The sequence below is a fragment of the Ogataea angusta genome (assembly GCF_019207475.1).
Source record: "Ogataea angusta isolate 61-244 chromosome Unknown 61-244_NODE_5_length_850226_cov_91.758892, whole genome shotgun sequence".
Classification (NCBI taxonomy): Eukaryota; Fungi; Ascomycota; class Pichiomycetes; order Pichiales; family Pichiaceae; genus Ogataea; species Ogataea angusta.
In genome coordinates, this window is record NW_025065219.1 from 703 (window position 1) to 24,809 (window position 24,107).

General features: G+C 49.2%; 13 protein-coding genes across 13 annotated transcripts; 7 read left to right on the forward strand and 6 right to left on the reverse strand.

Annotated features, from left to right (window-relative positions):
- Positions 1 to 846: 846 nt before the first annotated feature.
- On the reverse strand, positions 847 to 2,001 carry KL928_002509 (uncharacterized protein; the record flags this gene model as incomplete). Its single annotated transcript, XM_043202993.1, has 1 exon — positions 847 to 2,001. The coding sequence occupies one exon, from the start codon at positions 1,999 to 2,001 to the stop codon at positions 847 to 849; it is 1,155 nt and encodes a 384-aa protein (XP_043059663.1).
- A 470-nt stretch (positions 2,002 to 2,471) lies between these two features.
- On the forward strand, positions 2,472 to 3,129 carry KL928_002510 (uncharacterized protein; the record flags this gene model as incomplete). Its single annotated transcript, XM_043202995.1, has 2 exons — positions 2,472 to 2,547; positions 2,993 to 3,129. The coding sequence occupies 2 exons, from the start codon at positions 2,472 to 2,474 to the stop codon at positions 3,127 to 3,129; spliced, it is 213 nt and encodes a 70-aa protein (XP_043059664.1).
- A 758-nt stretch (positions 3,130 to 3,887) lies between these two features.
- On the reverse strand, positions 3,888 to 5,709 carry KL928_002511 (uncharacterized protein; the record flags this gene model as incomplete). Its single annotated transcript, XM_043202996.1, has 2 exons — positions 3,888 to 5,573; positions 5,644 to 5,709. 2 exons carry the CDS (start codon positions 5,707 to 5,709, stop codon positions 3,888 to 3,890), a joined length of 1,752 nt encoding a protein of 583 aa, XP_043059665.1.
- Positions 5,710 to 5,860: 151 nt separating this feature from the next.
- KL928_002512 (uncharacterized protein) lies at positions 5,861 to 6,901 on the forward strand (the record flags this gene model as incomplete). Its single annotated transcript, XM_043202997.1, has 1 exon — positions 5,861 to 6,901. The coding sequence occupies one exon, from the start codon at positions 5,861 to 5,863 to the stop codon at positions 6,899 to 6,901; it is 1,041 nt and encodes a 346-aa protein (XP_043059666.1).
- A 165-nt stretch (positions 6,902 to 7,066) lies between these two features.
- Positions 7,067 to 8,566, forward strand: KL928_002513 (uncharacterized protein; the record flags this gene model as incomplete). Its single annotated transcript, XM_043202998.1, has 1 exon — positions 7,067 to 8,566. The coding sequence occupies one exon, from the start codon at positions 7,067 to 7,069 to the stop codon at positions 8,564 to 8,566; it is 1,500 nt and encodes a 499-aa protein (XP_043059667.1).
- A 31-nt stretch (positions 8,567 to 8,597) lies between these two features.
- KL928_002514 (uncharacterized protein) lies at positions 8,598 to 9,699 on the reverse strand (the record flags this gene model as incomplete). Its single annotated transcript, XM_043202999.1, has 2 exons — positions 8,598 to 8,619; positions 8,702 to 9,699. 2 exons carry the CDS (start codon positions 9,697 to 9,699, stop codon positions 8,598 to 8,600), a joined length of 1,020 nt encoding a protein of 339 aa, XP_043059668.1.
- Positions 9,700 to 10,252: 553 nt separating this feature from the next.
- On the forward strand, positions 10,253 to 12,419 carry KL928_002515 (uncharacterized protein; the record flags this gene model as incomplete). The annotated part of the gene is made up of 2 exons (XM_043203000.1): positions 10,253 to 10,511; positions 10,714 to 12,419. The coding sequence occupies 2 exons, from the start codon at positions 10,253 to 10,255 to the stop codon at positions 12,417 to 12,419; spliced, it is 1,965 nt and encodes a 654-aa protein (XP_043059669.1).
- A 130-nt stretch (positions 12,420 to 12,549) lies between these two features.
- On the forward strand, positions 12,550 to 14,676 carry KL928_002516 (uncharacterized protein; the record flags this gene model as incomplete). The annotated part of the gene is made up of 1 exon (XM_043203001.1): positions 12,550 to 14,676. The coding sequence occupies one exon, from the start codon at positions 12,550 to 12,552 to the stop codon at positions 14,674 to 14,676; it is 2,127 nt and encodes a 708-aa protein (XP_043059670.1).
- A 9-nt stretch (positions 14,677 to 14,685) lies between these two features.
- Positions 14,686 to 16,398, reverse strand: KL928_002517 (uncharacterized protein; the record flags this gene model as incomplete). Its single annotated transcript, XM_043203002.1, has 1 exon — positions 14,686 to 16,398. The coding sequence occupies one exon, from the start codon at positions 16,396 to 16,398 to the stop codon at positions 14,686 to 14,688; it is 1,713 nt and encodes a 570-aa protein (XP_043059671.1).
- A 308-nt stretch (positions 16,399 to 16,706) lies between these two features.
- KL928_002518 (uncharacterized protein) lies at positions 16,707 to 19,628 on the forward strand (the record flags this gene model as incomplete). Its single annotated transcript, XM_043203003.1, has 1 exon — positions 16,707 to 19,628. One exon carries the CDS (start codon positions 16,707 to 16,709, stop codon positions 19,626 to 19,628), a length of 2,922 nt encoding a protein of 973 aa, XP_043059672.1.
- A 1-nt stretch (position 19,629) lies between these two features.
- KL928_002519 (uncharacterized protein) lies at positions 19,630 to 20,619 on the reverse strand (the record flags this gene model as incomplete). Its single annotated transcript, XM_043203004.1, has 1 exon — positions 19,630 to 20,619. The coding sequence occupies one exon, from the start codon at positions 20,617 to 20,619 to the stop codon at positions 19,630 to 19,632; it is 990 nt and encodes a 329-aa protein (XP_043059673.1).
- Positions 20,620 to 20,777: 158 nt separating this feature from the next.
- Positions 20,778 to 21,713, reverse strand: KL928_002520 (uncharacterized protein; the record flags this gene model as incomplete). The annotated part of the gene is made up of 1 exon (XM_043203006.1): positions 20,778 to 21,713. The coding sequence occupies one exon, from the start codon at positions 21,711 to 21,713 to the stop codon at positions 20,778 to 20,780; it is 936 nt and encodes a 311-aa protein (XP_043059674.1).
- Positions 21,714 to 21,947: 234 nt separating this feature from the next.
- On the forward strand, positions 21,948 to 23,885 carry KL928_002521 (uncharacterized protein; the record flags this gene model as incomplete). Its single annotated transcript, XM_043203007.1, has 2 exons — positions 21,948 to 22,586; positions 22,776 to 23,885. 2 exons carry the CDS (start codon positions 21,948 to 21,950, stop codon positions 23,883 to 23,885), a joined length of 1,749 nt encoding a protein of 582 aa, XP_043059675.1.
- Between the last annotated feature and the right edge of the window lie 222 nt (positions 23,886 to 24,107).

The window sequence follows — 24,107 nt, forward strand, 5'->3', positions numbered from 1 at the left end:
CCGCCAGTGGGACAACATATTGCCCTCTTCATCTACACACTCTCTCTACTGCTGCTTTCCAACGGTTCCCCGACGATGATGCAAAACCGCTCTTCATGGCTATCCAGTTTTCAGCGGCCCACGGCCGCTGGCTGCTGAGATATGAGACCCGCCACGAAAACCCGCCATGAAAACCCGCCGTCAAAACCCGCCAAGAAAACCCGCCAGGAAAACCCGCCTATCTTGACCCGCCACTAAACCGCGACTAAAATCGCCAATGGGACACCATATTGCCCTCTTCATCTACACACTCTCTCTACTGCTGCTCTCCAAAGTGCACCGGCGATGATGAGAGACGTCTCTTCATGGCTGTCTAGGTTTGAGCTGACTACAACCACTGGCTGCTGAGATAGGGGACCCGCCATGAAAACCCGCCATGAAAACCCGCCGCTCAAACCCGCCACCAAACCCGCCATGTAAACACCACGTCCGAACAATAGAAACCCGCCACCAAACCCGCCACGTAAACAACACCCACTACTTTGTATGGGAGGACCCGCCACCGGACCCGCCATGTAAACAACACCCACCAAACCCGCCACCTCTGCTCCCGGCGAAAACACCCACCGCTCTCATAGTTAAGACCCGCCACCAAACCCGCCAGCGGCGCGCCCGCCGTGAAAACCCGCCGCAGAAAACACCCGCAGAACGCTCCGCGTTTTTGCGCCCACCAAAAACACCCACCCGCCAGCCCCACGTCCCCCGGGCCGGCAAACGCTCGGTATAGGTCTTATGGTTATCACTAAAGTTCAGCATATAATAATCGATTAGATAAATGTCTAAATAATCTCTAGCACTCAGTCACTCCTATTCCTTGTAGAACTTATAATCGGTGTATCCGTGTGCAGGGTCTGGGGCCCAGTAGAAAGTGTCTCTTTCGTACTTATTGAGTGGCCAGTCGTGTCTCAATCTTTCAACCAGATCTGGGTTCGAAATGAAGTAGCGGCCAAAGGCAATCAGATCAGCAACGTCGTCTTCGGTGTACGATAAAGCCCTTTCTCTATCAATGGCACCTGCTGCGATGAATTTGATACCAGCAGGCTTCAAAATGTCTCTAAAAATTTTGAGGTTGAACTGCTGTTTGATGGACACCTGTTTCTCTAAGTTTTTCAGCTTCTCAGCCTCGGGAACCACAAAGTCGCTTCTTGGGTCGACCATGTGCACGTAAGCGACTGGCTCCGGGAATTTAGCAATCTGCTCACAAACGTACGACCAGTGCGAGTTAGGGTCAGAGTCGTAGCAGTCCTGGAAGTTTCCGTAAGGACTGAAACGAATGCCAACCTTTTCGGCACCAATCGCGTCGACAACAGCTTTAATCACTTGTAATGGGAATTTTGCACGTTTCTCAATACTTCCTCCATATTCGTCATCACGTGTGTTGATATTGTCCATCAGAAATTGGTCCAGCAGGTAGCCGTTGGCGGAGTGCACCTCAACAAAATCGAATCCAGCATCAATAGCATTTTTGGCAGCATTGACATAATCATTGATAACATTCTGGAAGTCGTCGCCATGCATCTTTCTTGGAGGGAGGTCCTTGAACTCCAGACCGTTTTGCATGCTAGTGCCCTTCAGTGGTGTGGATGTCGAGGAAATAGGCTGAATACCATGAAGTTCTAGTGCAGTGGTGGCTCTACCAACATGCCACATTTGACAGCAGATAACTCCGCCCTTGGCGTGGACAGCTTCTGTGACTTTTTTCCATCCTGCAACCTGATCCTCAGCCCAAATACCAGGAACGCCAGGATAACCGCAGGACGAGATGGAAATAGGAGTTGCCTCAGTAATCAGCAGACCCCCTGGAGTGGTTCTTTGAGAATAGTACTCCACCATCAAATCATTTGGCACAAAGTATCCCTTGGTTGGTGTTCCTCTGCATCTGGTAAGGGGAGCGAGAGTAACACGGTGCTTAAGCTCAGCGTTTCCAAGCTTGAGTGGTTTAAAGAGTGTAGATTCCGACATGATTGAAAGACGTAGGAAGAATGGGTATATATATCAAATGAAATCGCCGATTCATGGAATTCTGTCAAAATTTCGGAGATTTTTTGCCGAGATGGCAAATCACCTTTCAAACTCTATAAACCCGAGACTCTTGGAACAGTTCTGGAAATAAGCACTCCCTATTGAATCATTGAGGATTGGACTTTCCAATGCTCCTGGTATACCGTGGTATTCAAAATGGTTTAAGCTGGTCCGCCGAGCCCCAAAATTGGTTGCTTCAAATCACCGATAATTTTTTTTTAGTTTCTTTTTTGGCTATAAGCACAGCACAGAGTTTCGAGATCAGGAGAACTCTGTCGAAATATGATCTCTGGTGTCAGGCAGATATCCTTTGAGTGTCGCTAGATATGCCTTTCTTGCCGAACTCGATGAGCCCTGTCCTAGTGTGACGCCCTATTTAGCACTCCGTACTTTGTGAGTTTAAAGATCACATGGATTGCCAAGCGCAATCACCGCAGAGCGCGAACAGTAAGCTTGCTGGCAATAATCAAAGCTGGAAACAATTCCGTCTACACGTCAGCAGAAATTTTTTATGTAGGGGTCGTATGTGGTGATGAGTTCAAGATCAATCAACGTGTAACTGTAAAAGGTCATCTCATATTGGTTCGAAAGTGTTTTTCGGGGACATTGTGATAATTACACTAAGTGATGCTGATATAAGGTTTTCGAATTGAATCTCGTTTGTTTTGTGCATAGTCAAACGCTGCCAAGTGTATATAGCCAGGAAGGGTTGCTTCTGTGGTATAAAAGAATAATCCTGATTATAAAGGAAGCGCCTATGCGCGTGATTTTCACTTCCGTTTTCACAGTGTCATAGTCAACCATGTTCCAATTTGAGGACATATTCAAATAAGCTCACATCGTCCTGAATTGTTCAAGTCCAATTCACGCGTTGTACCTGGCTAAATGCTCGCATTAGATGAAACCTCATAATGACGCAAATTTGTGACAGTGCTTTCAGCTATCTTTTATCGAATAATGAGTGTCAAAAAGGAGCCTGAATTGTGCTGTCGTAACTTGTATATCATTTCGTTGAGAGCATCTGCGATTCCTAGTGCAATTAGATTGTATGGCTTGGGCGCCATCTAACCGGTGTTACCTGATGCTCACTTATGTGTATCTCTAGGCTTTGGAGCTACTTTAGGAAGTGCTGACTATCAGACAATCTCCAGTTTTCGTTGGCAATGAGTTCTGTCAGTTTTGTCGCCATTTCTTTCTTTATTGTGACAATCGAGCGAATAGAGGAACACATATGAAATCAAAAAATTCGTACTATGGTGGAGTGCTACGTTACTGATCGTGGATGCAAAAAATATTAGGTAGCCAGTCAATCTGCTCTGCAATTTTTTGGTGGAAAACACCTAATTGAATACAACGAATCGACCTGCTAGCCGGTACTCGCTCTAAACATACGAACTTGTTCTTCAGTTTACATTGGATATTATACCACATTGTATCAGGCATACTACTTCGCTCTGCTTTCTGAGGTATCGTTACACATGCAAGGAAATGTGTCAGGTATATCACAGACGGTGGGACCGATAGGCTGTTGTAGTTTGAGCACTGTGTTTGCGTCATCCAGGTGTGCTAGACCCATCTTGAACTTACCTGATCGTATGTACAGACATTATGTGTAACCACTTGTTGACTCACAATGGTCTGGTTTGCTTTGGAAGTAGTGATGTTGTTCTCCAGCAGCCGCAGCCAAACACCAAAGGAGATCTCGAGAATAGCCAAGAGGAGACCAAAGAAAAAGTTAAGGTGGGTATCACATAACCTAGCTTGAATTACGATAATAGTTTCAAATTTCGATTATATACACAAGTTATTGCCATCATAGATAGTGTTTAGTTTTCAACCCTGGCCGACACATTTTGAACAAAGTCAGCCAAGCCCTCTATCAGATGATTATTGGCAAGATCATAGAATTGTCGAAATCCGTCTTGAAAGACCTCTTGTGAAAACCACTCATTCCATTCAAACTGATTACTTGAGTCCATGCTTACTCTGAAGCTTGAATCCAGTCTTCTTTTGGTCTTCACCTCTGTATCTAATTGCTCTGCAATGGCATTCGAAACTGTTTCATATAAGGATTTGAATCTTGTGTATTTGGGATAATAAGTACAAGCTTCCTGCATAATCTCCAACAATCTCTTGGAAAAATCATTAATATCTATCGCATCCGATTCGAGTCTCCAGCAACAATAGATCATGGTCAGTCCAATTGCAAGAATATCATGCAAACACGTTGGAGTCACTTTCCAGCCGCTGGCAATCAATGAATTATAACATTCCACCCCTAAGATACATTTCTCTTTACAAAGTTGAATGGCGGCTCCGTCTGGCAAGGGGAATGAAGGAGAGGGTCTGTTCAAGACGATCGAGAAAACGCAATACCGCACTTTGAGCTCATGGTAACAAATGAGATTGTTTGGCACTTCTATCTCCACTTGTTTCATCCAGATGTCCAGCCGATCTTGCAGCTCGGATCGTATAGATTGAATCTGCTCGTCGTCAAGAGGAGGTTGAGTCCCAGTGGTTCTAGAAATGTACACGCTTTCCAACATGTCTCCAGCAATTTCCGAAATTTTGATAAGCATGATGCTTGGTAACAATTGCACTTCATTGTATGAGGTTTTCAAACTAAAGCTGTAATCGTCCTTGAGAAGTTTTGGCAAAGGGGTATCGATTGCTTTGTTTCTCAAAGAGAGCCCTCGCCCGAACTTCATAGCAACTGACCGGTCGGCTATATATGAACACCAAAATAATCTGTTTCGTTGCTCATCGCGCTCCTCGCCAAAACTCCATGTAGGGTTATACCGGTGAACCCCAAGCTCCATCGCAAGCGACATGCAGAAACGGCTCAGATACCATAGGTCTCCATTATCGTCTTCTAAAGCGTCAGACTCTAGCTTCCATATGACCAGCAAAAGAAGAGCCTGGAGAGACTTTTCAGAGCGGTTTCCCAATATGTTCTCCAAATATCTCGAAGCCGTGTTGTAATATTCATTGGGGGTGAAAGGGTTTCGTATTGCGTCAGTGTGAGTAAGCTTCTGCGATGCAATTGCCATAATCATGAAGAAGGTGTATTTTTCATAGCGTGATACTTCTTGCGGGCGCTCATAAATATTAGTTTGTAACAAAAGCAATTGCGGTATGTTGTGAATTGGGTAATAGATTTGTAGCGTGTCGATATATTTTTGTAGTAGGAACTTCGACATCTGTTGTGAAGGTAAGGCTGCGCATGACTGGGTTACTTCGAGATCAAAATTCTCGAAGTCGCTAGTGCTGGGCTTATCCAGATTATTTTTCAAATCCAGTTGTTTTAGAAACAGACGAGCAAAATTGAGGCCCGTGGCTGCTCCAATGTATTTTCCCGAGTTTATGTTATTCGTGACCACCAAGCTTCCGACTTCGTGAGCCACATTCTCAATCAGGCTGTCCTTTTTCGTTTGCTCGAGCTGTCTTATTATAGGTTCAACTGTCTTGTGACTGTATCCAACCTCTTCTGCAATATTGCAGTCAAGGTTAGCCTTTTCACATCTTAGACATTTTGGGAAGCTTGTCGGACACTGGCATTAGTCGACCTGTTATCAGACTTACCTTCACCTTTTTTGCTTTGCAGTGATTGCAAGGCCTCTCAAAATCTGGTTTGGGGAGCGCGACCATTATGCTCGGTAATAATAGTTATTGAATTTTTTTGGCATAAGTGAGGCTCACACAAACGCAGTAAAATGCTTCTTGCGTGATAACAAAACTCGGGGAAGCCGAACACTAGGACACAGTACAAGAATTTTTTTTTGGTTTCCTCGAGAACCCTATGCACACCATCACAACAGTGGAAACACACACCTGTGGCGAGCCCTTCCGCGTTGTCACAGGAGGACTTCCCAAACTCACGGGCAAAACTCTTCTTGAGAAAAGGAACTGTCTAGAGCGAGAGCATGACCACATTAGACTTTCGTTGATGAGAGAACCAAGAGGCCATTATGACATGTTTGGAGGGTTTCTCTTGGACCCAGTCGAAGATGGAGATGCTGCCGCTCTCTTCATGAACCCCAGTGGCTACACAGACCAGTGTGGCCACGGAATCATTGCGATTGTCACGCTCCTAATCCAGCTACGCAAGTTACCCGAAAAGCATTATAGATTAAAGCCAGATCTGATGTCAGTCAAATTGGAAACAACCGTTGGCATACTCCAAACGGAAGCCTGTTGGAACGGCCAAAAAGTTGAGTATGTCAAGTTCCGCAATACGCCTGTCTGGATCCTCAAGGAAAACTTGACAATCAATTCCTCTGTGGGCCCCATTAAAGGAGACATCGTTTTTAACGGAGCGTTTAATTTCTTTGCAGAGTTTGACCCAGCCGTTCTGGAAGTGAAGCCTGAGAGTTCCAATCGCATTATCGAACTCGGTGGTGAGATTAAGGAGATAATACAAAAAATGGGGCTGGATATTTCTAGCAAAGATTTTCCTCAGATTAAAGGGCTTCACGGAGTCGATTTTGTCAATTCAAGACGAAAAGATCCAACGGATGAAACAAAACCAAACCAAAAATCTGTCCTGGTATTAGGCGACAAACAAATAGACAGATCCCCTTGCGGCTCCGGAACAGCTGGGAGAACAGGCTTGCTATACTTAAAGGGTCGTATTTCGCCTGAGCACATTTTCGTGAACGAGTCCATAATAGGTTCCACTTTCAAGGCCAAAATTGTGGGGACCAACATTAAGGCGAATTGTAACACCAAAAAGGCATGTGTCGTTGAAATTCAAGGTCAAGCACATCTACTCGGAAGGTCTGAATGGTGGCTTGATCCTGAGGATGAGATCGGATATAGAGGGTTTATAATACATAGATAAGCTATTTATAATAATTTCGGCAAGCCCTAAGAAAAACTATCGGGGCTCCCGATAGAAAAATGGCAAAAAAAAATGTTGTGTAAGTTGTGGCTCTTATATTGCTCCCGAGGAACTTTATATAAATGTACATGGGGATCTCGGCTTCTCCGTTGAGGGACTCAAACTATGACTGAAAAGGACGTTCACACCGAATCAATTCTGGAAAACAACGACAGTTATGACAACGCCCCAGAGATTCTTGCTGAGGAGCTGAAACTCAACAAGCGGGTGGTGACCAAGATTGACCTTGTTGTGCTACCATTTCTTGTTTGCACGGTGTTCTTACAGCTTCTGGACAAGAATTCCCTCTCATATGCTGCGATTTATGGTTTGAAAACTGACAACAACTTGAAAGGCCAAGAATACAGCTGGCTCGCAACTATATTTTATCTAGGTTATCTGTTTGCCGAAATACCAGTTTTTTTCCTGCTATCCAGAGTCCACAACCTAGGCCGTTTCATGTGTGTACTCATGATGATCTGGGGAGCACTGCTGATGTGTATGTCTGCTTGTCATAACTTTGCAGGTCTGGCGATTATCCGTTTATTTCTTGGAATTTTTGAGGCCGCAATCCAGCCTGCCTGCATTGTGATTTCGACTACTTGGTACACAAAGAAGGAACAGCCAATTAGAATGGCCTTGTGGTCCAACACGTTTGCCGGTGTGTTCAATGGTATCTTCGGTTACGGAATTGGTCACTGGGGAGGCTCACTGGCGATCTGGCAATACATTTTCTTGGTTTATGGTGCCGTCACCGTCGTCTTTGGGGCCTGCTACTACTTCATCCTCCCCTCTAAAATTGAAAATGCCTGGTTCCTTTCGAAAAGAGAACGCCAGTGTGCCATTGCACGGACGGCAACTAATCAGACGGGTATTCATCTGAACCTAGGAGAAATCAAGTGGTCACAAATATTGGAATCGGTTCGCGACCCTAAGTACTGGTTACTCGTGGTGTTCATCATTGTGCAAAACTTTATCAATGCTGGAATTACCAATTTCAATACCTTCATCATTAAGGGATTCGGGTACTCAAACTACAAAACCATGCTCCTTGCTACGCCTCAGGCAGCCGTGGCCATGGGAGCATGTCTCACAGTGGCAGTGATTTGTTACTTTGTGAAAAATATTAGATTCGCTCTTATCTGCCTAACAACGAGTATCACAATGGCTGGTATCATCATGCTTTGGAAAATATCTCCGGAAGAGCACAGAAACACCTGCCTCGCGGCAGTGTACATCTGTGGTTTCTACAATGCTCCATACGTGCTGACATTGTCATTGATTGCGTCAAATAACAGCGGTAGCTCCAAAAAATCTTTCAACTCTATCAGCGTGGGTCTGTTCTATGCTCTTGGCAATCTGATAGGTCCTCAGTTCTTCATTGACTCCGAGTCTCCGACATATCATACCGGAATCAAAGCTATGTTGGCAGCATGTGTGATCATGTTTTTCTGCGTGACCGCGTATGCGCTTTTGTGCTATTTGGAGAACAAGCGGAGAGACCGAAAGCATGAATTGGACGGTGGTGTTCCGCTGACCGTTGAAGAGGTCATCCGAGTTGGAGAAGAGGTCGATGAGCACGATCTAACAGACGTGCAAAACAAACATTTTCGTTATAGCTTTTAATTTTGCGTACAATATTTTGAATACACGCGATCTAGTTCGAGAAGAAAGCTGCGCTTGAAGTCGACGTCAGGCGTCCAAGCCATTCGTATAGCATTTTTTTCGAACTCATAAATGTCCTTAATGGAGAAACGGCACCCTTCTGCAACACCTAAAATTGTCCCCGTCTTTGAGTAAACAAGATACGCTGGATCATCACTGTTTAAAGTTATTGGAATCCCATAGCGATGGAGTCTGACAACTTTTGGGAATACGTTGTGCGGTCCCAAATGCTTTTGATAGCCCATAGGACATAGCGTGAGTCCTACATTGGCCTTTTTGACCAGCTCCAACAATTCGGGCTTGTCAGCAACATTCAGCCCATGGTCTATTCTATCGGCACCACTCTCAAGCTGGGGAGTTAGATATAACTCTGAGTTCTCAATCTCATGGGCAGCTGGCTTGTGTTTCTTTCCTCCCAGTTGAGTCACTGCGTAATGGATATGGTCATGTGTATTTTTCTGGTCAACATCGCAATGCGCAGTAATCTTCCACCCGTATGAACGAGCAATCAAAAACGTCTCCTGAAATTTACTTGGCGGATTGTTGTGCTCGTCGGAGTCCAGACCCAAAGCTATTATTTTACCTTTATACGGTTCTGCCTGGCGGATCGTTTCAAGAGCACTATCAGCTGACATGTCTCTCACAACGCATAATATCCATTGAACTTGAACACCGTACATTGGGGCCTTCTTCTGAGCCCTTAAAAGGCCATTCATCACGGTGTCAAAGCCCACCCCACGCGAAGTGTGAGCCTGTGGATCAAAAAAGGCCTCCAGGTATCTGATATTTTGAGACCGTGCAACTTTAATGTAGTCCAAAGCCAAATGGTAAAAATCGTCCTCTGTGAGCAAGACATTCATGGAGGCATAGTATACCTCCAAAAACTCCTGCAAGTATCTGGTGGCATCTTGGCCCTCTTCATAAAGGTATTCGGTCAAATATTGCTTTTTGAGCTCTTCCAAAGACCTCACCCCAGGAATATCAATCCCGTTTGCTTGTGCACATAACCAGCGCCGTTCAGCCGTCAACGTGCCTTCTATATGAAGGTGTTGCTCGCATTTGGGCAACTCGCTCACAAAATTAGTAATGTCCATTGATATAAAGATATGCCCAACCGTAGCAGCCAATGATATTCCTCTACGGGGCACGCAACCATCTAATCAGCGCGCGCAAATTTTTCATTGTTACCTTTTTCGGCCTTATCTATGCCTGATAACGCTTCTAGACGGCTGCATCTATTGTATTTGGTGTACAACTTTCTACTTTGGACTATCTGCGGGCGCCGAAAGCCGGCGCTATTGTTCTTGGTTTCGCCTTTCTTTGCGGCGACAGAATTATTGCAGCAAAGAATCATCTTATTTGAAAGATTCAGCGCAAACTGACATTCGAACATTAGATCACTGGCCTTCCAGGCATGGTCTTGATGCGCACTGGACAAATATTGCCCGCCTTGGGCGAAATGCCATATCAAAATTTTTAGTCGCGTCTCTACACAATAGCCTCGTCTGCAGAAAACGGCAGGGGGGTTTTCTATCACAGTTGATAACTAGCGAAACCGTCACTATCCTACTCTCAACAAATGATGCCCTGCGAAATTTTTCTGTTATAAATCTCGTTAGAATTTCCCTTTCAAGAACATCACTTGCAATGCTAGAAGCTCCTCTTCCCCAAGGCGCAGGATATGCCGTTGTCGTTGGACTCGGTTTTGTGTTTTCCCTCGGAATGATCATGACCACATTCATTCTCCGAAGATACCAAAAAGAGATTATCACTGCTGAAGAATTCGTGGCCGCTGGGCGGTCTGTAAAAACCGGTCTGATCGCAGCGGCAGTTGTGAGTTCCTGGACTTGGGCTGCTACGCTGCTGCAATCGTGCACTCAAGTGTACAAAAACGGTATTTCTGGAGGTAGGTACCATGGGATTTCCAAAAAAAATCAACTAACTGTCAGGTTTCTACTATGCCTCGGGTGCTACCGTGCAGATTATTCTGTTTGCGTTTATTGCCATAAAAGCCAAGCAGAGGGCTCCGGAAGCTCACACATATTTGGAAATCGTCAAGGCCAGATACGGAACCGCTGCCCATGCAGTTTATATGTTCTTTGCCATAGCCACAAACGTCTTGGTGACTGCTATGCTTCTCACGGGAGGATCTGCCGTCATTAGTGACCTAACCGGCATGAACACCGTTGCAGCTTGTTTCCTATTGCCAGTCGGTGTCGTTGTGTATACTTTGTTTGGTGGAATCAAGGCCACTTTCCTGACTGACTATGCTCACACAATTGCCATTATTGTCATCATTCTCACCTTTGCATTCACAACCTATGTTTCTGGAGACGTTTTGGGGTCCACCAGCAAGGTGTATGACCTGGTCATCGAAGCCGCGAAGGAGAAGCCAATCGAGGGCAACGCGGACGGGTCTTTCCTCACCATGAACTCTCGGTCAGGAGGAATCTTCTTCGTCATCAACATTGTCGGAAACTTTGGTACAGTTTTCCTTGACAACGGATACTGGAACAAGGCTATTGCCTCCAGTCCTGCCGCAGCTTTGCCAGGTTACATCTTTGGAGGTCTTGCTTGGTTTGCTGTGCCTTGGCTTGTGTCTACCACCATGGGTCTTGCATGCGTGGCTCTCGAAAAGACACCGGCATTTCCTTCCTATCCAAACCTGCTTACAGAAGATGAAGTTTCTGCAGGTCTGGTGCTACCGAGCGCCGCCGTTGCCATGATGGGAAAAGGCGGTGCAGTGGCTGCGTTGATTATGGTCTTCATGGCCGTCACCTCTGCCTCCTCTGCTGAGTTCATCGCCGTCTCCTCTATTTTCTCCTACGATATCTACAAAGGCTACATCAACCCCTCGGCGTCCGGAAAAAGACTCATTTTCACCTCGCATGTGTCGGTGGTGGTTTTTTCTCTCGTTATGTCTGGCTTTGCGACCGGCCTGTGGTACGCAGGCATCTCCATGGGATACTTGTACGAGCTTATGGGTATCATTATTTCCGCCGCTGTGTTCCCTGCCGCCATGACCCTGCTATCAAGAAAGCAAAATGTGCAGGCTGTTGTGTGGTCGCCTGTTCTTGGAACAGCCTTTGCCATCATGAGTTGGCTCGTGTGCACAAAGAAAAAGTTTGGAAGCATCACTGTGTCCAACACTTTTGAGGATGACGCCATGCTAACAGGTAACGTTGTTGCTCTGCTTTCACCATTGATTTTTGTGCCAATCCTGACCTATGCTTTTGGATCGCAAGAATTTGATTGGGAGATTCTCAAAACCATCAAAAGAGTGGACGAGACTGAGGAAATCATAGAAGCTACCGAGCCCGTCACTGAGGATGCAGAGTTCCAGCCGGTCAAGTCGCACATGACTGCCATTGCTCACGACATTTACGAGCAAAAGAAAGCTACCGCTGCTGCGGAAGAGGAGGAACTACTCAGAAAAGCCTCTAAAATTGCCGGATACACCTGTTTGTTTATGGCCATCTCGCTGCTTGTGCTTTGGCCAATGCCAATGTATGGAAGCAAATACATCTTCTCCAAGAAGTTCTTTACAGGATGGGTGACTGTTGGCATTATCTGGCTATTCTTTTCTGCCTTTATCGTCATTATCTACCCACTGTGGGAAGGAAGACACGGAATATATGTTTCCATGAGAGGAATCTACTGGGATCTCACTGGCCAAACATGGAAACTTAGAGAGTGGCAGAACGAGCATCCTGAGGAATTGCATGTTGTTCGCAGTCAGGTGTCTGCGGAAATTGCACATGAAAGAGCGGCAAATATTGACCAGACCATAGAAAGGCTCTCGGAAAAAGATTGATGGGGGGCTTTATGTACCATTTTGCTATTAATCGTGGCCGAGTAATTCGAGTCGGTTTGAAAAGTATAAATTCGTAGACACCTCGCACCAGTCTTATCAAAGCGATCTGGCTGTTTGACTAGTTTCAACGATGACAAATAAACGGTTTGGATGCGAAATATGCCACAAGCAGTTCTCCAGAGTAGACTATCTGAGCCGCCATCTTGTCAACCACGATGCTGTCAAGCCTTATCCGTGCCAGCAGTGCAACGTCGCGTTTGCTCGTCGAGACCTGCGAGATAAGCACCTGAAATCAAAGACTCATCAGCGCAGAATTGAGTATTTGCGGGCGCAAGACGGCGTATCTCACGAGCCACAAACTTACTCTACCACCGCAGAAAAGCCTCCAGAGCGGTCGCCTGATAGCTACAGATGGCTTTTTGGGGACTACGAGTACGATCAGTCGGCCTCGTCTTTGGACGAGCCGCAAATGGAGCCAGTATATCCGGACTTTTCCATCATTCCCGAGCCATCGTTGACCCGCAAAGACATATACAGTGAGGAGACAATAGACATGTTGCTGGGGATGCTCCAGTTGCAGTCATTGAGAACGTCTCTAAGTCCCATGGCTGTGTCGTACTTTGCTGACTTATTTTGGAGCAACTTCGACACCAACTATCCAATCATCCACAGACCGTCGTTTGGCTGTCATAAGCATCCATTTCTGCTCACTCTAGTCATTGTGATCGGAATGGCGTACTCAAAATCCAGCTCAAACATGGACATGGCCGTCCGAATACAGCGCCGGCTGCTGAAACTCCAAATGAGCCTGCTGTGCGACTCCCAGGACCTCAAGCTGGAGCTTATGCAGTCGTTTGCTCTGACCTGCTACTTCTGCTCCAACATTGGCGATTCTGGTCTACAGAAACAGATGCGGCTCTTTCATGCCACCATCATCGGAGTATTGGACGTTCCGAGCCTCACACGGTCGTTGCAAGAGCCGCAGCTTTCTGAGCTCGACAACGTCTCTCCTGCGCAGCTGCACGAGCTGTGGCATGACTGGATACAGTATGAGTCCCGCAAACGACTCGCCTTCTTCGCATACATCTGCGACTCGCAGCACGCGTACCTAAACGAGTGTCATGCTCTAATTTCCATATTTGACCTGCAGCTCGACCTTCCATACACCGACGCCGTCTGGACGGCGTCCGATGCAAACCTGTTTATGTCGGAGTACTCAAAACAGCCGAGGGAGCTGATTCCACGAAGAAGACAGTCGGTGTCCCTGCAGATAGAAAACTCAATCAATATCATGCCTCATATCAAGGAAGAAGGAAAATGGCCCAATTTTCTGTTTTCGCTCAGACGTCTGATGCAGCCGTATAAGGACCACCAGAAAGAGTACAACATGAACTGCTTTTCGCAGTTTTCCAGGCTGATCTTCTTGCAAGGCCTAATCAGCATAACGTGGGATCTGCGATGGAAGGGGCTGCAGGACCTGGGTATTGTGTCGAACAAGAAAATGAGCGCTCTGGTTTTGAGACTCCAGGACGCTTACAATCAATGGCGCGAGTACTTTGACTTCCAAATTCTGACCACCAACAACACATTCCTAAAAAAGGACGACTCGCAAAGTACCACACTGGCCCATTTGAACAGGTACGACACCTCGCCAATATTCTGGAATAACCTTACTCAATACCAATTTGGGCTTCTTCTGTTGCATGTCGACACGTTTGCGGTGTACAAACTGGCCACCCAGTACGCAAATGCTGTGTCTCGAGAGAACCCATATCCGCGAATCAATGTGCCTACCAAGATCCGCGCTTGGATCCGGAGCCCCAGCTCACAGCTCTCGCTGAACAACGCCTGTAAGCTTTTGCGGACTGTGTTTCTGAGCACAGGAATCATTTCTTCCATTCCCCATCTGGCAGAGTACGTTGCCACGTCGTGTCTGGCTCTCTGGTGCTATGAGACATTTAGAGAGGACATCCCGGCTGGAGTCAAACAGAGCTCGTTCCCTAATCCAATCAGATATATGCACAACGGAATGGTCAGCCAAAACATCACCAAGGAAGATACGTTGCAATATCTGAATCTGATCATTGAAAAAGAGGAATATGGGGGCCGTGAGTACGAGTTCACGATCCGCCAGCAATACATCCAAGGCTTGCTTTGCTACTTTAGTCTTTTGTTGGATCTCAACGAGTGGAAAAGCTTGAATATTAATGGGTCTCTGCTTAGACAGCTGGTGTTTAAAAAGTACCAGCAACAATAAATCAGCGAACTACACAGAGCTCGAGCTGTCCTCCACGACTTTTGCGACGTAGTTAGTTTTGGGGGAGTCCAGAATTTCGGTTTCCACCTCCAGATCCTTCTCATAGTATGGGGCTTCGAGTCCCACGCCCGGAGGAGGAAAGAAATAACCGATCAGCGAGTGTGCAATAAACGTAGTCAGCAGCCCGACAAGATAAGTCAGGTTGTAAAATTTCTCGTAGCCGGAAGGCATAGGGTAATTTCCTGCGGTGCAGACGAGCCCAGGGAAAGTTGGAAGCGAGCCAATGGCAAAAGACGTGAGTCCTCTCCAGTTGAGCCCCCATCTGGTCCAGTAGATAGAATCGTCGCATCTGTATAGATCGCGCATTCTATACTTCATTCTTCTGACAACGAAAAAGTCTGCGATGGTACCTCCCACAAGAGGACCCACAAACACCGAGAAACCAGACAAGACGGTCAGGAAGGTGTTCGACGTGGCAAGAAGTTTCCATGGCTGACAAACCAGTCCGATCGCAGTCATCACATAGCTTCCGCGGCGGATATTGATATATTTCGGAGCAAATCCAGAAATGTCCATTCCGGTACTGCAAGCTGTAAGAAGCACGGCCTGCCACAGTTGTCCCGAGATAATTCCAAAAGACGCAAAGAACACCCCAGCGCGCACTGAAGGGCTAAAGTTGTAGTGGGTCAGCAATTTTGGGAGCAGAGTCACTGGGTTCCAGTAAATGTCTCCCAGCACGGGTTCCATCGCGGCGGAAGCGAAAATGCCCATGGCGGCCGTTAAAAACAGTGTCACAGGAGCAGTGACGATCTGGCTGAAGTTTGGCGCAAACCGCGTCTTTGCATACCTCGTCCAGTCACTTTGACCTAGAACACCAGAATTTGACCCGCAAATGTTGGTGATCATGAAGAACGCTGCCCAGCCCGGACCTGTGCTTGTAGTTTGCTCTCTGTTCCACAGGGGACCCAGTTTGCCGCCGTTGGCGTGGATGGCCCAACCCATGAGACCAAAGAAGGATCCTGTCTGGAGAATAAACGAAATATGCACCATTGGTTGCATTTTTTCTGGTGGAATAAGCATCATCACGGTAAAGAGGATGATTGCCAAGAACACACCCAGAAGTTCGTTTTTCGTTAGCGGGCTCCAGTCAGAGAACGCCTCGCCCATAGTTCCAGTGATAAAGGCCGGCGCTAGCGAGCCAATAGTGCCCACAAGAGCCTGGCCCATGTAGTAGAAATGTAAGCCCTGCCAAATACACGCAATGAACGATTTGATTGCAATGGGCAAGTAGCAGCCATAGAAGCCGTATGCAGCTCTCGAGGAGACTGTGTAGCCAATCCTGCACTTTTGGCCAATGATACCAATAAGCACTGCAATGATACCGACTATTATAGCACCGCCAGCTATAGCTGCAAGAGCCTGCTTACAGTTCAAGCCGTACGCGAGGGCTGAGGATCCCATGGACCAAGTGGGTATACCCATTCCAGCAACTGCCCAGTAACCAAAGTAAGACATGGCCGTCCATGTTTGACGGTCTTTGGGAATTGGAATCAAATCTCTGTTTGTCCAGCGATCGTTATCGTATTCGGAATTCTCGTCTTTTGGAACGGCAAAGAGCTCCGATGCCGGCAGCTTCTCTGGGTTCTTGATCATCCTGACAATCCAGGGGTCATTGAAGGGGTTTGGAATACCCAGGTCGTGGACTTTCCAATCTTGGGACATGGCTGTTGGGGTTTTAGCCGGGCATGCAGAGCTGTTTTATAGTTTTGCGCGTATCTTGGAAATCCTGAGTTTACAGGTGCCTTATCGACAATTTCTTAATTAGGTGGGCAGACCCCTAGGCGGCCAGTTCTCGGTGGAGAAAGGCTTATCTAGTTATTGTTGAAACAAACTAGGACGCAGGCTCGCGGGTATGACCTCAGATCGACGGTGGACTACGTGTGTCGGAAAAGATCCTACTTCGGAAGTTATCTCCTCCGATAAGAATACACTTTATATACGATAGTTTTTTCAATTCCTGCCAAACAAAAATGCTGATTGGTGTCGACGTTGGAGGAACAAACACAGATTCGGTGCTCATTGATCCCACCAAAATACACACAGACTCCCATGGAGTCCTGGCGTGGAACAAGATGGTCACCTCTGCTGAGGTTTCTGAGAGCATTCAGAAAGGAATCTCCAAGCTGTTTGAAGACCACAAGAATGTGGACAAGAAAGACGTTGCCTCTGTGACTATTGGAACGACACACTTTATCAACGCCGTTGTTGAGCAGGACCGTGCGCGGCTTGACAAGGTGGCTGTGCTGAGACTCTGTGGCCCGTATTCCAGGCACGTTTATCCGTTTTCAGACTTCCCGAGCGGACTAACTGCAGTTATCAAGGGCTATATCGGTTATTTGGACGGCGGATTCCATGTTGATGGGAACGAGATCCAGCCAGTGAAAGAGGATGAAGTGCTGGAACATGTGCGCAAGGCCAAGAAGCTGGGCATCACCTCTTTTGCCGTGATTGGGATTTTCTCACACATGAAGCCGGAGCAGGAGGAATTTGTCAAGGATATAATTCTGAAAGAGAATCCCCATGCTAAGGTGAGTGTTTCGCACCAAGTTTCCGGAATCGGTTTTCTGGAAAGAGAAAACGCTACGATTTTGAATGCCTCTATTCTCCACTTTGCAGAGAAGATCATCTCCTCGTTTGCCAACGCAATCAAGAAACTTGGACTCAGCTGTCCAGTCTTCTTGACGCAGAACGACGGCACTATTCTTTCTGCCGCAGAGGCTTTGAGTCTGCCAATCCGGACTTTTTCCTCTGGTGCCACCAACTCTATGCGAGGAGCGTCGTTTCTAGCCAAAACCCACGGAAAGAGCGCCATTGTGCTCGACGTTGGTGGAACAACCACCGACGTGGGACTGCTGCTATCTACCGGGTTCCCAAGACAGTCCTCTTCGTACTCAATTGTCGGCGGTGTCAAGATGAATTTTTCCATGCCTCATGTTGAGAGCATTGGTCTTGGCGGTGGCTCGCTGGTCAGAGGCGACGGCGACGCCTTGACAATTGGCCCTGACTCCACGGGCTCGGAAATTGTCAAGCGTGCGCTGGTTTTTGGTGGATCAGACGTTACTGCCACCGATTGTGCCGTGGCAGCAGAGTTGCTGCAGGGCGGCAGTCTGGAGATCGGCACAGTCTCTCACGTCAAAGACAAGTTCAGTCCGGAGTATCTTGCTGCGTTCCAAAAACGGGCCAAGATCATGGTGGAAAAGGCGATTGATCGCATGAAGACGAGCCCGGACGACATCACTGTTCTTGCTGTTGGCGGTGGCTCGTTCATTGTGCCGGAGCAGTTAGATGGTGCGTCGGCCGTTATCAGGCCGCCCTTCTACAGCGTGGCCAATGCTATTGGGGCCGCCATGGGCAAGGTGTCGGTGGAACTCAGCGAGATCAGACTGCTGGCTCCCGGAACCACATCGAAGGAGGAGGTGCTGGAAAAGCTGAGAAAAAAGGCTACTGAAAAAATCGTTGGCAAAGGCGGCCTCGAGGATACTATTGAGACCGTTTTCGTGTCTACCGACGCGATCCCGTATGTGCCAAACACGTTCGAGTTTGTGATCAAAATCGTCGCGGATGTGGACTATTCCAAAACTCCCAAATTGGAGGTGGACGAAGGACAATTTGAGTCAGGTACTCGCGATATCGTCAAGAGGTCGCTGTACGAGGAAACAAACACCACTATCGAGGAGGAAGTTGATTACACGACCTACAGACCCACCGTCAACGAAGACAGACAATGGGTGTTGTCCGAAGTGGACCTCGATTTTCTGGCTATCGGGGCCTATATCCTGGGCTGTGGAGGCGGCGGAAACCCGTATTCGTACATGCTGGAGGTGAGAAACTACCTGCGCCAGGGCGACACTGTCACTGTGGTTGATCTCGAGGACGCTCATCGGTACGTCAAAGGGGAGGGAAGCATTGTGGGTGTGTGCTACGCGGGCTCCCCGACGGTTTCGCACGAGCAAATGCTGGGCGAGGCTTTGATGGAGTCGTACGACATAATGGCCAAGTACATCAACCGGAAGCCGGAGCTGCTGTTCCCCATTGAGATTGGCGGCGGAAATGGACTGTGCACGTTCCAGATCTCGGCGTCGTCGCGACTCAATTTGCCTGTGGTCGACTGCGACACGATGGGCAGGGCGTACCCCACGCACTGGCAGACGACGCCGGTCGTTTACACGCCGGAGGGCGAGTGTTTCTACGCGCCAATGGTGTTTGCAAACGGAAACGGCAACTCGGTGATCATGGCGAGCTCGAAATCGGACCTGCTGTTGGAGAAAGTCATGCGTGCGTCGCTGGCGGAGCTTGGGTCTAAAGTGGGGGTTGTGAACCCGCCAATGAGCCTGAAAGATGTGGAGGAGAAGAACATTCACGGCTCGATCTCGCTCGCGTGGAGAATCGGACGTGCTGTAAAGATTGCCCGCCAAAAGGCCGAGATCGACAAGCTGCCGCAGCGCATCCTCGAGTCCGTCAACAACACGGGCAAGCTGCTGTTTTCGGGCAAGATCGTCGACGTGGAGCGGAAACTGTTCAAAGGCCATGCGTGGGGGGAAGTCGTTATCGAAGAGGTTGACGGTGCGAGACGCAAAATGACCATTCCGTTCAAAAACGAAAACATCTACTGCAAAACCACCGACGCAGACGGCTCTAACGAGGAGATCGTGTGTTCCGTGCCGGACCTGATTGCTGTGGTCGACGCCGCCACCGGCGAGGCCGTCGGTACCAGCGACTACCGCTACGGCCTGCTTGTTTTCGTCCTTGGCATTGCTCCAAGCAACAAGTGGACCGACACGGAACGGGGCGTCCGCATTGGCGGGCCAGCAGGCTTCGACCTGGACTTTGAGTACAAGCCGATCTCCACATATAGCAAGCCTGTGTCGGTTATTCAGGAGTATGCTCACTAGATTATGTGTACGTTGCATTCAATCTCATAGCTAAATAATCTCCAGAAGTAATTGGCGAGTACTTTTTCGGGTTCTCCTCCGAAAACGTTCCTGGAAGCGCGTCCACCACCTCGTCTCTGTCCGCAGACACAAAGTAGGGGATCGAGTACCTGACTCTCGTCATTCCTGTGCCCTGGTCGACCGGCGGAGCCGTCACGCGGTGCAGAGTAGACTTGAGCTTGTCGTTGGACCATCTCATCAAAAAATCGCCCGTGTTGATCACCAGCGAGCCAGGGACGTACGGCGCCGGGAGGAACTGGCCCTTGTTGTGCGGCGACTCGACCTGGAGCCCGCCGCACGAGTCCTGCAACAGCATCGTGAACGTACCAAAGTCTGTGTGAGCTGCTATGCGCTCTGCCTTGCCGGATTTTAGGTCCTCCACCGGCGTGGGCGGGTAGTGCAGCAGTCTGAGCTGGTTGTTGGACTGCGTGTGGTACGAGGTCAAAAACTCCTCGTCCAGCCCCATACCCAAAGCAATGGCACGCAGGATTTTTTTCGACAGCACGGTGCACAACTTGTAGTAGTAGAGACAGTACTCCTTGAAAGCCGGGATGTCGGTTTCATCTGGCCAAAAGTTCTCGAGCTCCTTGGTCTCCTCATTGCCCAGATCAAACGACTCCTTCACGTCCGGGATCTTGCGCAGCTGCTCGATCTGGGTCCGGTCAAACACCATCTGCACAACTTTTTCTCTCCCCACGTGAGACCACCCACGGTGGTGTGCGCCGTCCTTAGGGTGTTCGCACTTGATTTTCTGTTCCTCCGATAGCTCAAAGAAAGCCTTGCTCCACTCGAACATGCGCTCTTGGTCGGCGACCGAGATGCCGTGGTTCACAATGTAGAGAAAGCCCACCTCCGACATGGCCTTGACGACCTCCTTGCCGACGCTGCGACGCTCTTCGAAAGTGCCTTTGTGGAAGGCGCTGAAGTCGATAATAGGCACGCTAGACTCCATTGTGGGGCACATGGGGAGATGGACGGTGTATATATTCAACCCTGATTATCTACCCTCCACCCAGAAAGACTGCAAGGCGCCGTCTCCACCGTGGACGGCGGTGCGGCATTTATTTTTTTAACCTTATCTTGGTGGAGTCCTGATTACACAGTTTCGCCTCACGGCTTATTCCCCGGACACTCCAGATCGCTGTAGTACCAGTACCCAACTAGCGGGCCGAAGTCGGAATACCGTTTCCGAAAACCCAGGTCGGAAATCGCGGCAAAGTCCTCTGGCGACAGCTTCACAGACTTGCCACCCAGGTTTTCGTCGATGCGCTGGGGAGTGACGCTCTTGGGGATCACAGACGTGCCTCTTTGCACCGCCCACGCAACCAGAACCTGTGCCGGCGTTTTTCCGAGCTTCTCGGCCACAGCCACCACGGTTGGGTGTTCCAGGATTTTGGGTTCGTCAGCCACTTCGTACGTCGAGTTCTGGTTACCGAAGGCAGAGTAGGCAGTCACGTGAATGTCGTTTTCCTTGTGGAACTGCAAAAACACGTCCTGCTTGAGGTACGGATGCATTTCCATCTGGTGGACCTGGGGTTTGATCGTGCAGCTTTCCAGCACCCGCTTGGTCTCGCTCAAGCAGAAGTTCGAGATTCCAATGGCCCGGACCTTTCCCGTGTCCAAAAGCTTCTCCATAGCTTTCCAAGTGTCCACATAGTCGATATCGACGGGATTCGACGCAGACGACTCCAGAAACGCCGTTTTGTCGCAGGCCAGCGGATAGTGCATCAGGTAGAGGTCGACATAGTCCAATTGCAGTTTTGTCAAGCTCTCCTCCAATGCGGGCAGCACGTCCTCTGGCGCATGGTGGGAGTTCCACAGCTTGGTGGTCACAAAGATGTCTTGTCTGGGAACTCCGCTCTTGCTGATACCCTCTCCGACCTCGGCCTCGTTTCCGTAGATGGCGGCGGTGTCGATATGCTTGTATCCGTTTTTCAGCGCGTGCTCGACCGCGAGGGCAACCTCGTTGGGCTTGGATTGCCAGGTTCCGAGGCCGACTAGCGGCATCACAACGCCGTTGTTGAGAACAGTGGTTGGTGTGCTCATGGTTGGTGCAACGACAGAGGCCACATCTTTTTATGGCCGCCGTGCCCACCGAAGGATGCTGAACATGTGTTCTCCACCAAGATAAGAAATCAAACAATAGGGTCCTGAAAAAAGGGGCGCGAGAAATAAAATAATTTGAATTTAATTTAGCATGCTCCAAATTAATATTCGCAAATAATTAAATCCTAATTTAAATAAGCGATCAATTTTTTGGCCTCGCCAACCTGACCTTACATGTCGCTGGCCATTTTGCATCCCCTGCTGCTTCTGCACATCTCCGACCACCAGACACGCGTCAAAGGCCCGGTCGGCGGCGGCATTCTGGGAGTATATGAGCCGGACTCGAAAACGTACGCTCTGTTCCTCGGATTCGAAATCGACACCACCGACGGCCTCCAGGAACGTCTGGCCCTCTTTCGTGAGGTGTATCCGCAGCTGGAGTTGCTCGGGTCGTACCAGACGGCAGACCACGACACAATTGACCTTCCGACAAAGGTCGAACCGGTGACACTGCGTGTGAATGCCACGCACAGCGCGTTCGTCCAGGGCAAACAGATCAAGACCGAAGTCAAGCCCACCCCGTTCGAGGAAATCGGTCTCAACACAATCGCCGCTGCAGACACGTCACAAAAGTCGGCGACGCAGCTCGCCAACGACGCCAAAGCCGGCCTCGACACGTTCCACGCGCGCATCGCCAACATCCAGACGTTTCTGCGCACGCTCGCGTCGCGCAGACCCACGCCCGTCGAGTACAACAAGCTGCGTCGCATCAACGAGCTGAACACACAGCTGGCTCTCCTGCAGACCGATCTGGACCCGTCTCCCAGACTCATCGACCTGACGCTACTCTTCCACGCCATCAGGAAGCTCGACGTCTAGCCGGCAGTGGCTTGGTCCGCAAGTATGTATTACGTAAGCGCTCGCTCGCGCGCGACATAATTCTCTTCCCCGTGATTTTTTCAGCCTTGGCACTCCATGTTGAGAAGAAGGCGGTTGTTGGTGATCCTCGCCTTTGTGCTGGCGTTATGGCTCTGCAGCCCGCAGCTTCAGCCCGTCCAGGAGCCGCGCGTGCCCGCCACGTTCTACACGTACGTCCCGAACATCGACGTGGCACAGTCGCTGCTCCGGACGGTTCACTCTGTGGAGTCCTCTTTCAACAAAAGGCACAAGTACGACTGGGTGTTTGCGTACTACGCGGACCACGAGATGTCACCGGAACTGCGTGCGCGCTTGCAGAAGCTGTGTTCCGGCCAGGTACACTTTGAACGCATATCGTCGCCGCACTACGATGTGCCTGAGTCGATCGACCAGGGGAAGCTGCACCAGGCTCTCAGACAGTCTGCCTCGGCGTCGCCCTGCTCCAAGTTTCTGCAGTACAAGCTGAAAAACCGTTTCCAGACGTACGGGTTCCAATTCCTGCCAATCATGCGCAACTACAGATACTACTGCAACGTCGAGGTCGGCTCCCAGCTGGCGTGCGACGTGGAGGACGATTTTTTCCGGCACATGCACTCGAACCAGCTGGTGTACGGGTTTGCGAGCGCGCCGGTCGAGTCCAGGACGCTCACCAAGTCGCTGGTGCCTGCGTTCGAGCAGTTTCTCGGTCTTTTGCCCTACAACGAGACAGACGTGCTGCCGTTTGTTTACGAAAACGAGTACACGCAATGCAATTTTGACTCCAACTTCGAGGTGGTGGACCTCGAGTTTTTCCGCTCGCGGGACTACGAGCGGCTCTTCCACTACCTGGACAACACCAATGGGTTCTTCCTTGAGCGCTGGACCGACTACAACGTCAAGACGCTGGCCGTGGCGTTGTTTGTGCCTGCGTCCAAGATCTTCTGGCTGCCCAACACCGGCGTCTCCGGCCTGCTCAACCGCAACACGTGTCCGCTGGACAAGGACGTGAGGATCCGCAACCGCTGCGCCTGCGATCCGGCCAAGGACTTTGCGTTTTCGCCGCAGAGCGGTCTGCGGCGCCTGTTTCACGTGCTCAACTGGGACCTGCCCGAGTCTGTGCCGCCAACAACCGCGAACGAGCTCGCTCCCAAATTCCGCACGCCCGTCAACAAGCTCGAGGCGTATCTGTGGACGTTCGAGTACATGAAAAGTGATCTATGGTTCCGCGAGCAGTTTATGGGGAAACCAAGGCATAAAAGAGACACCACATCATGACGTAGCTCGCCAGATAGCGGCCTGGCTCGCTGAGAAACACTTCCTGAATGGGATTTTCGAAAAACTGCTTAGCGTCCCGTTTATTCCCACCCACAAACACTAAATAGAACAGCACACTTGTTAATAGATTTGTCGCTAGGAAAAACGCCAGCCCGTAAAGCGATTGCAGGCGCAAAATGCCACAGCACACGCCAAACGACAGCGACGTGACGTCCTTCACTT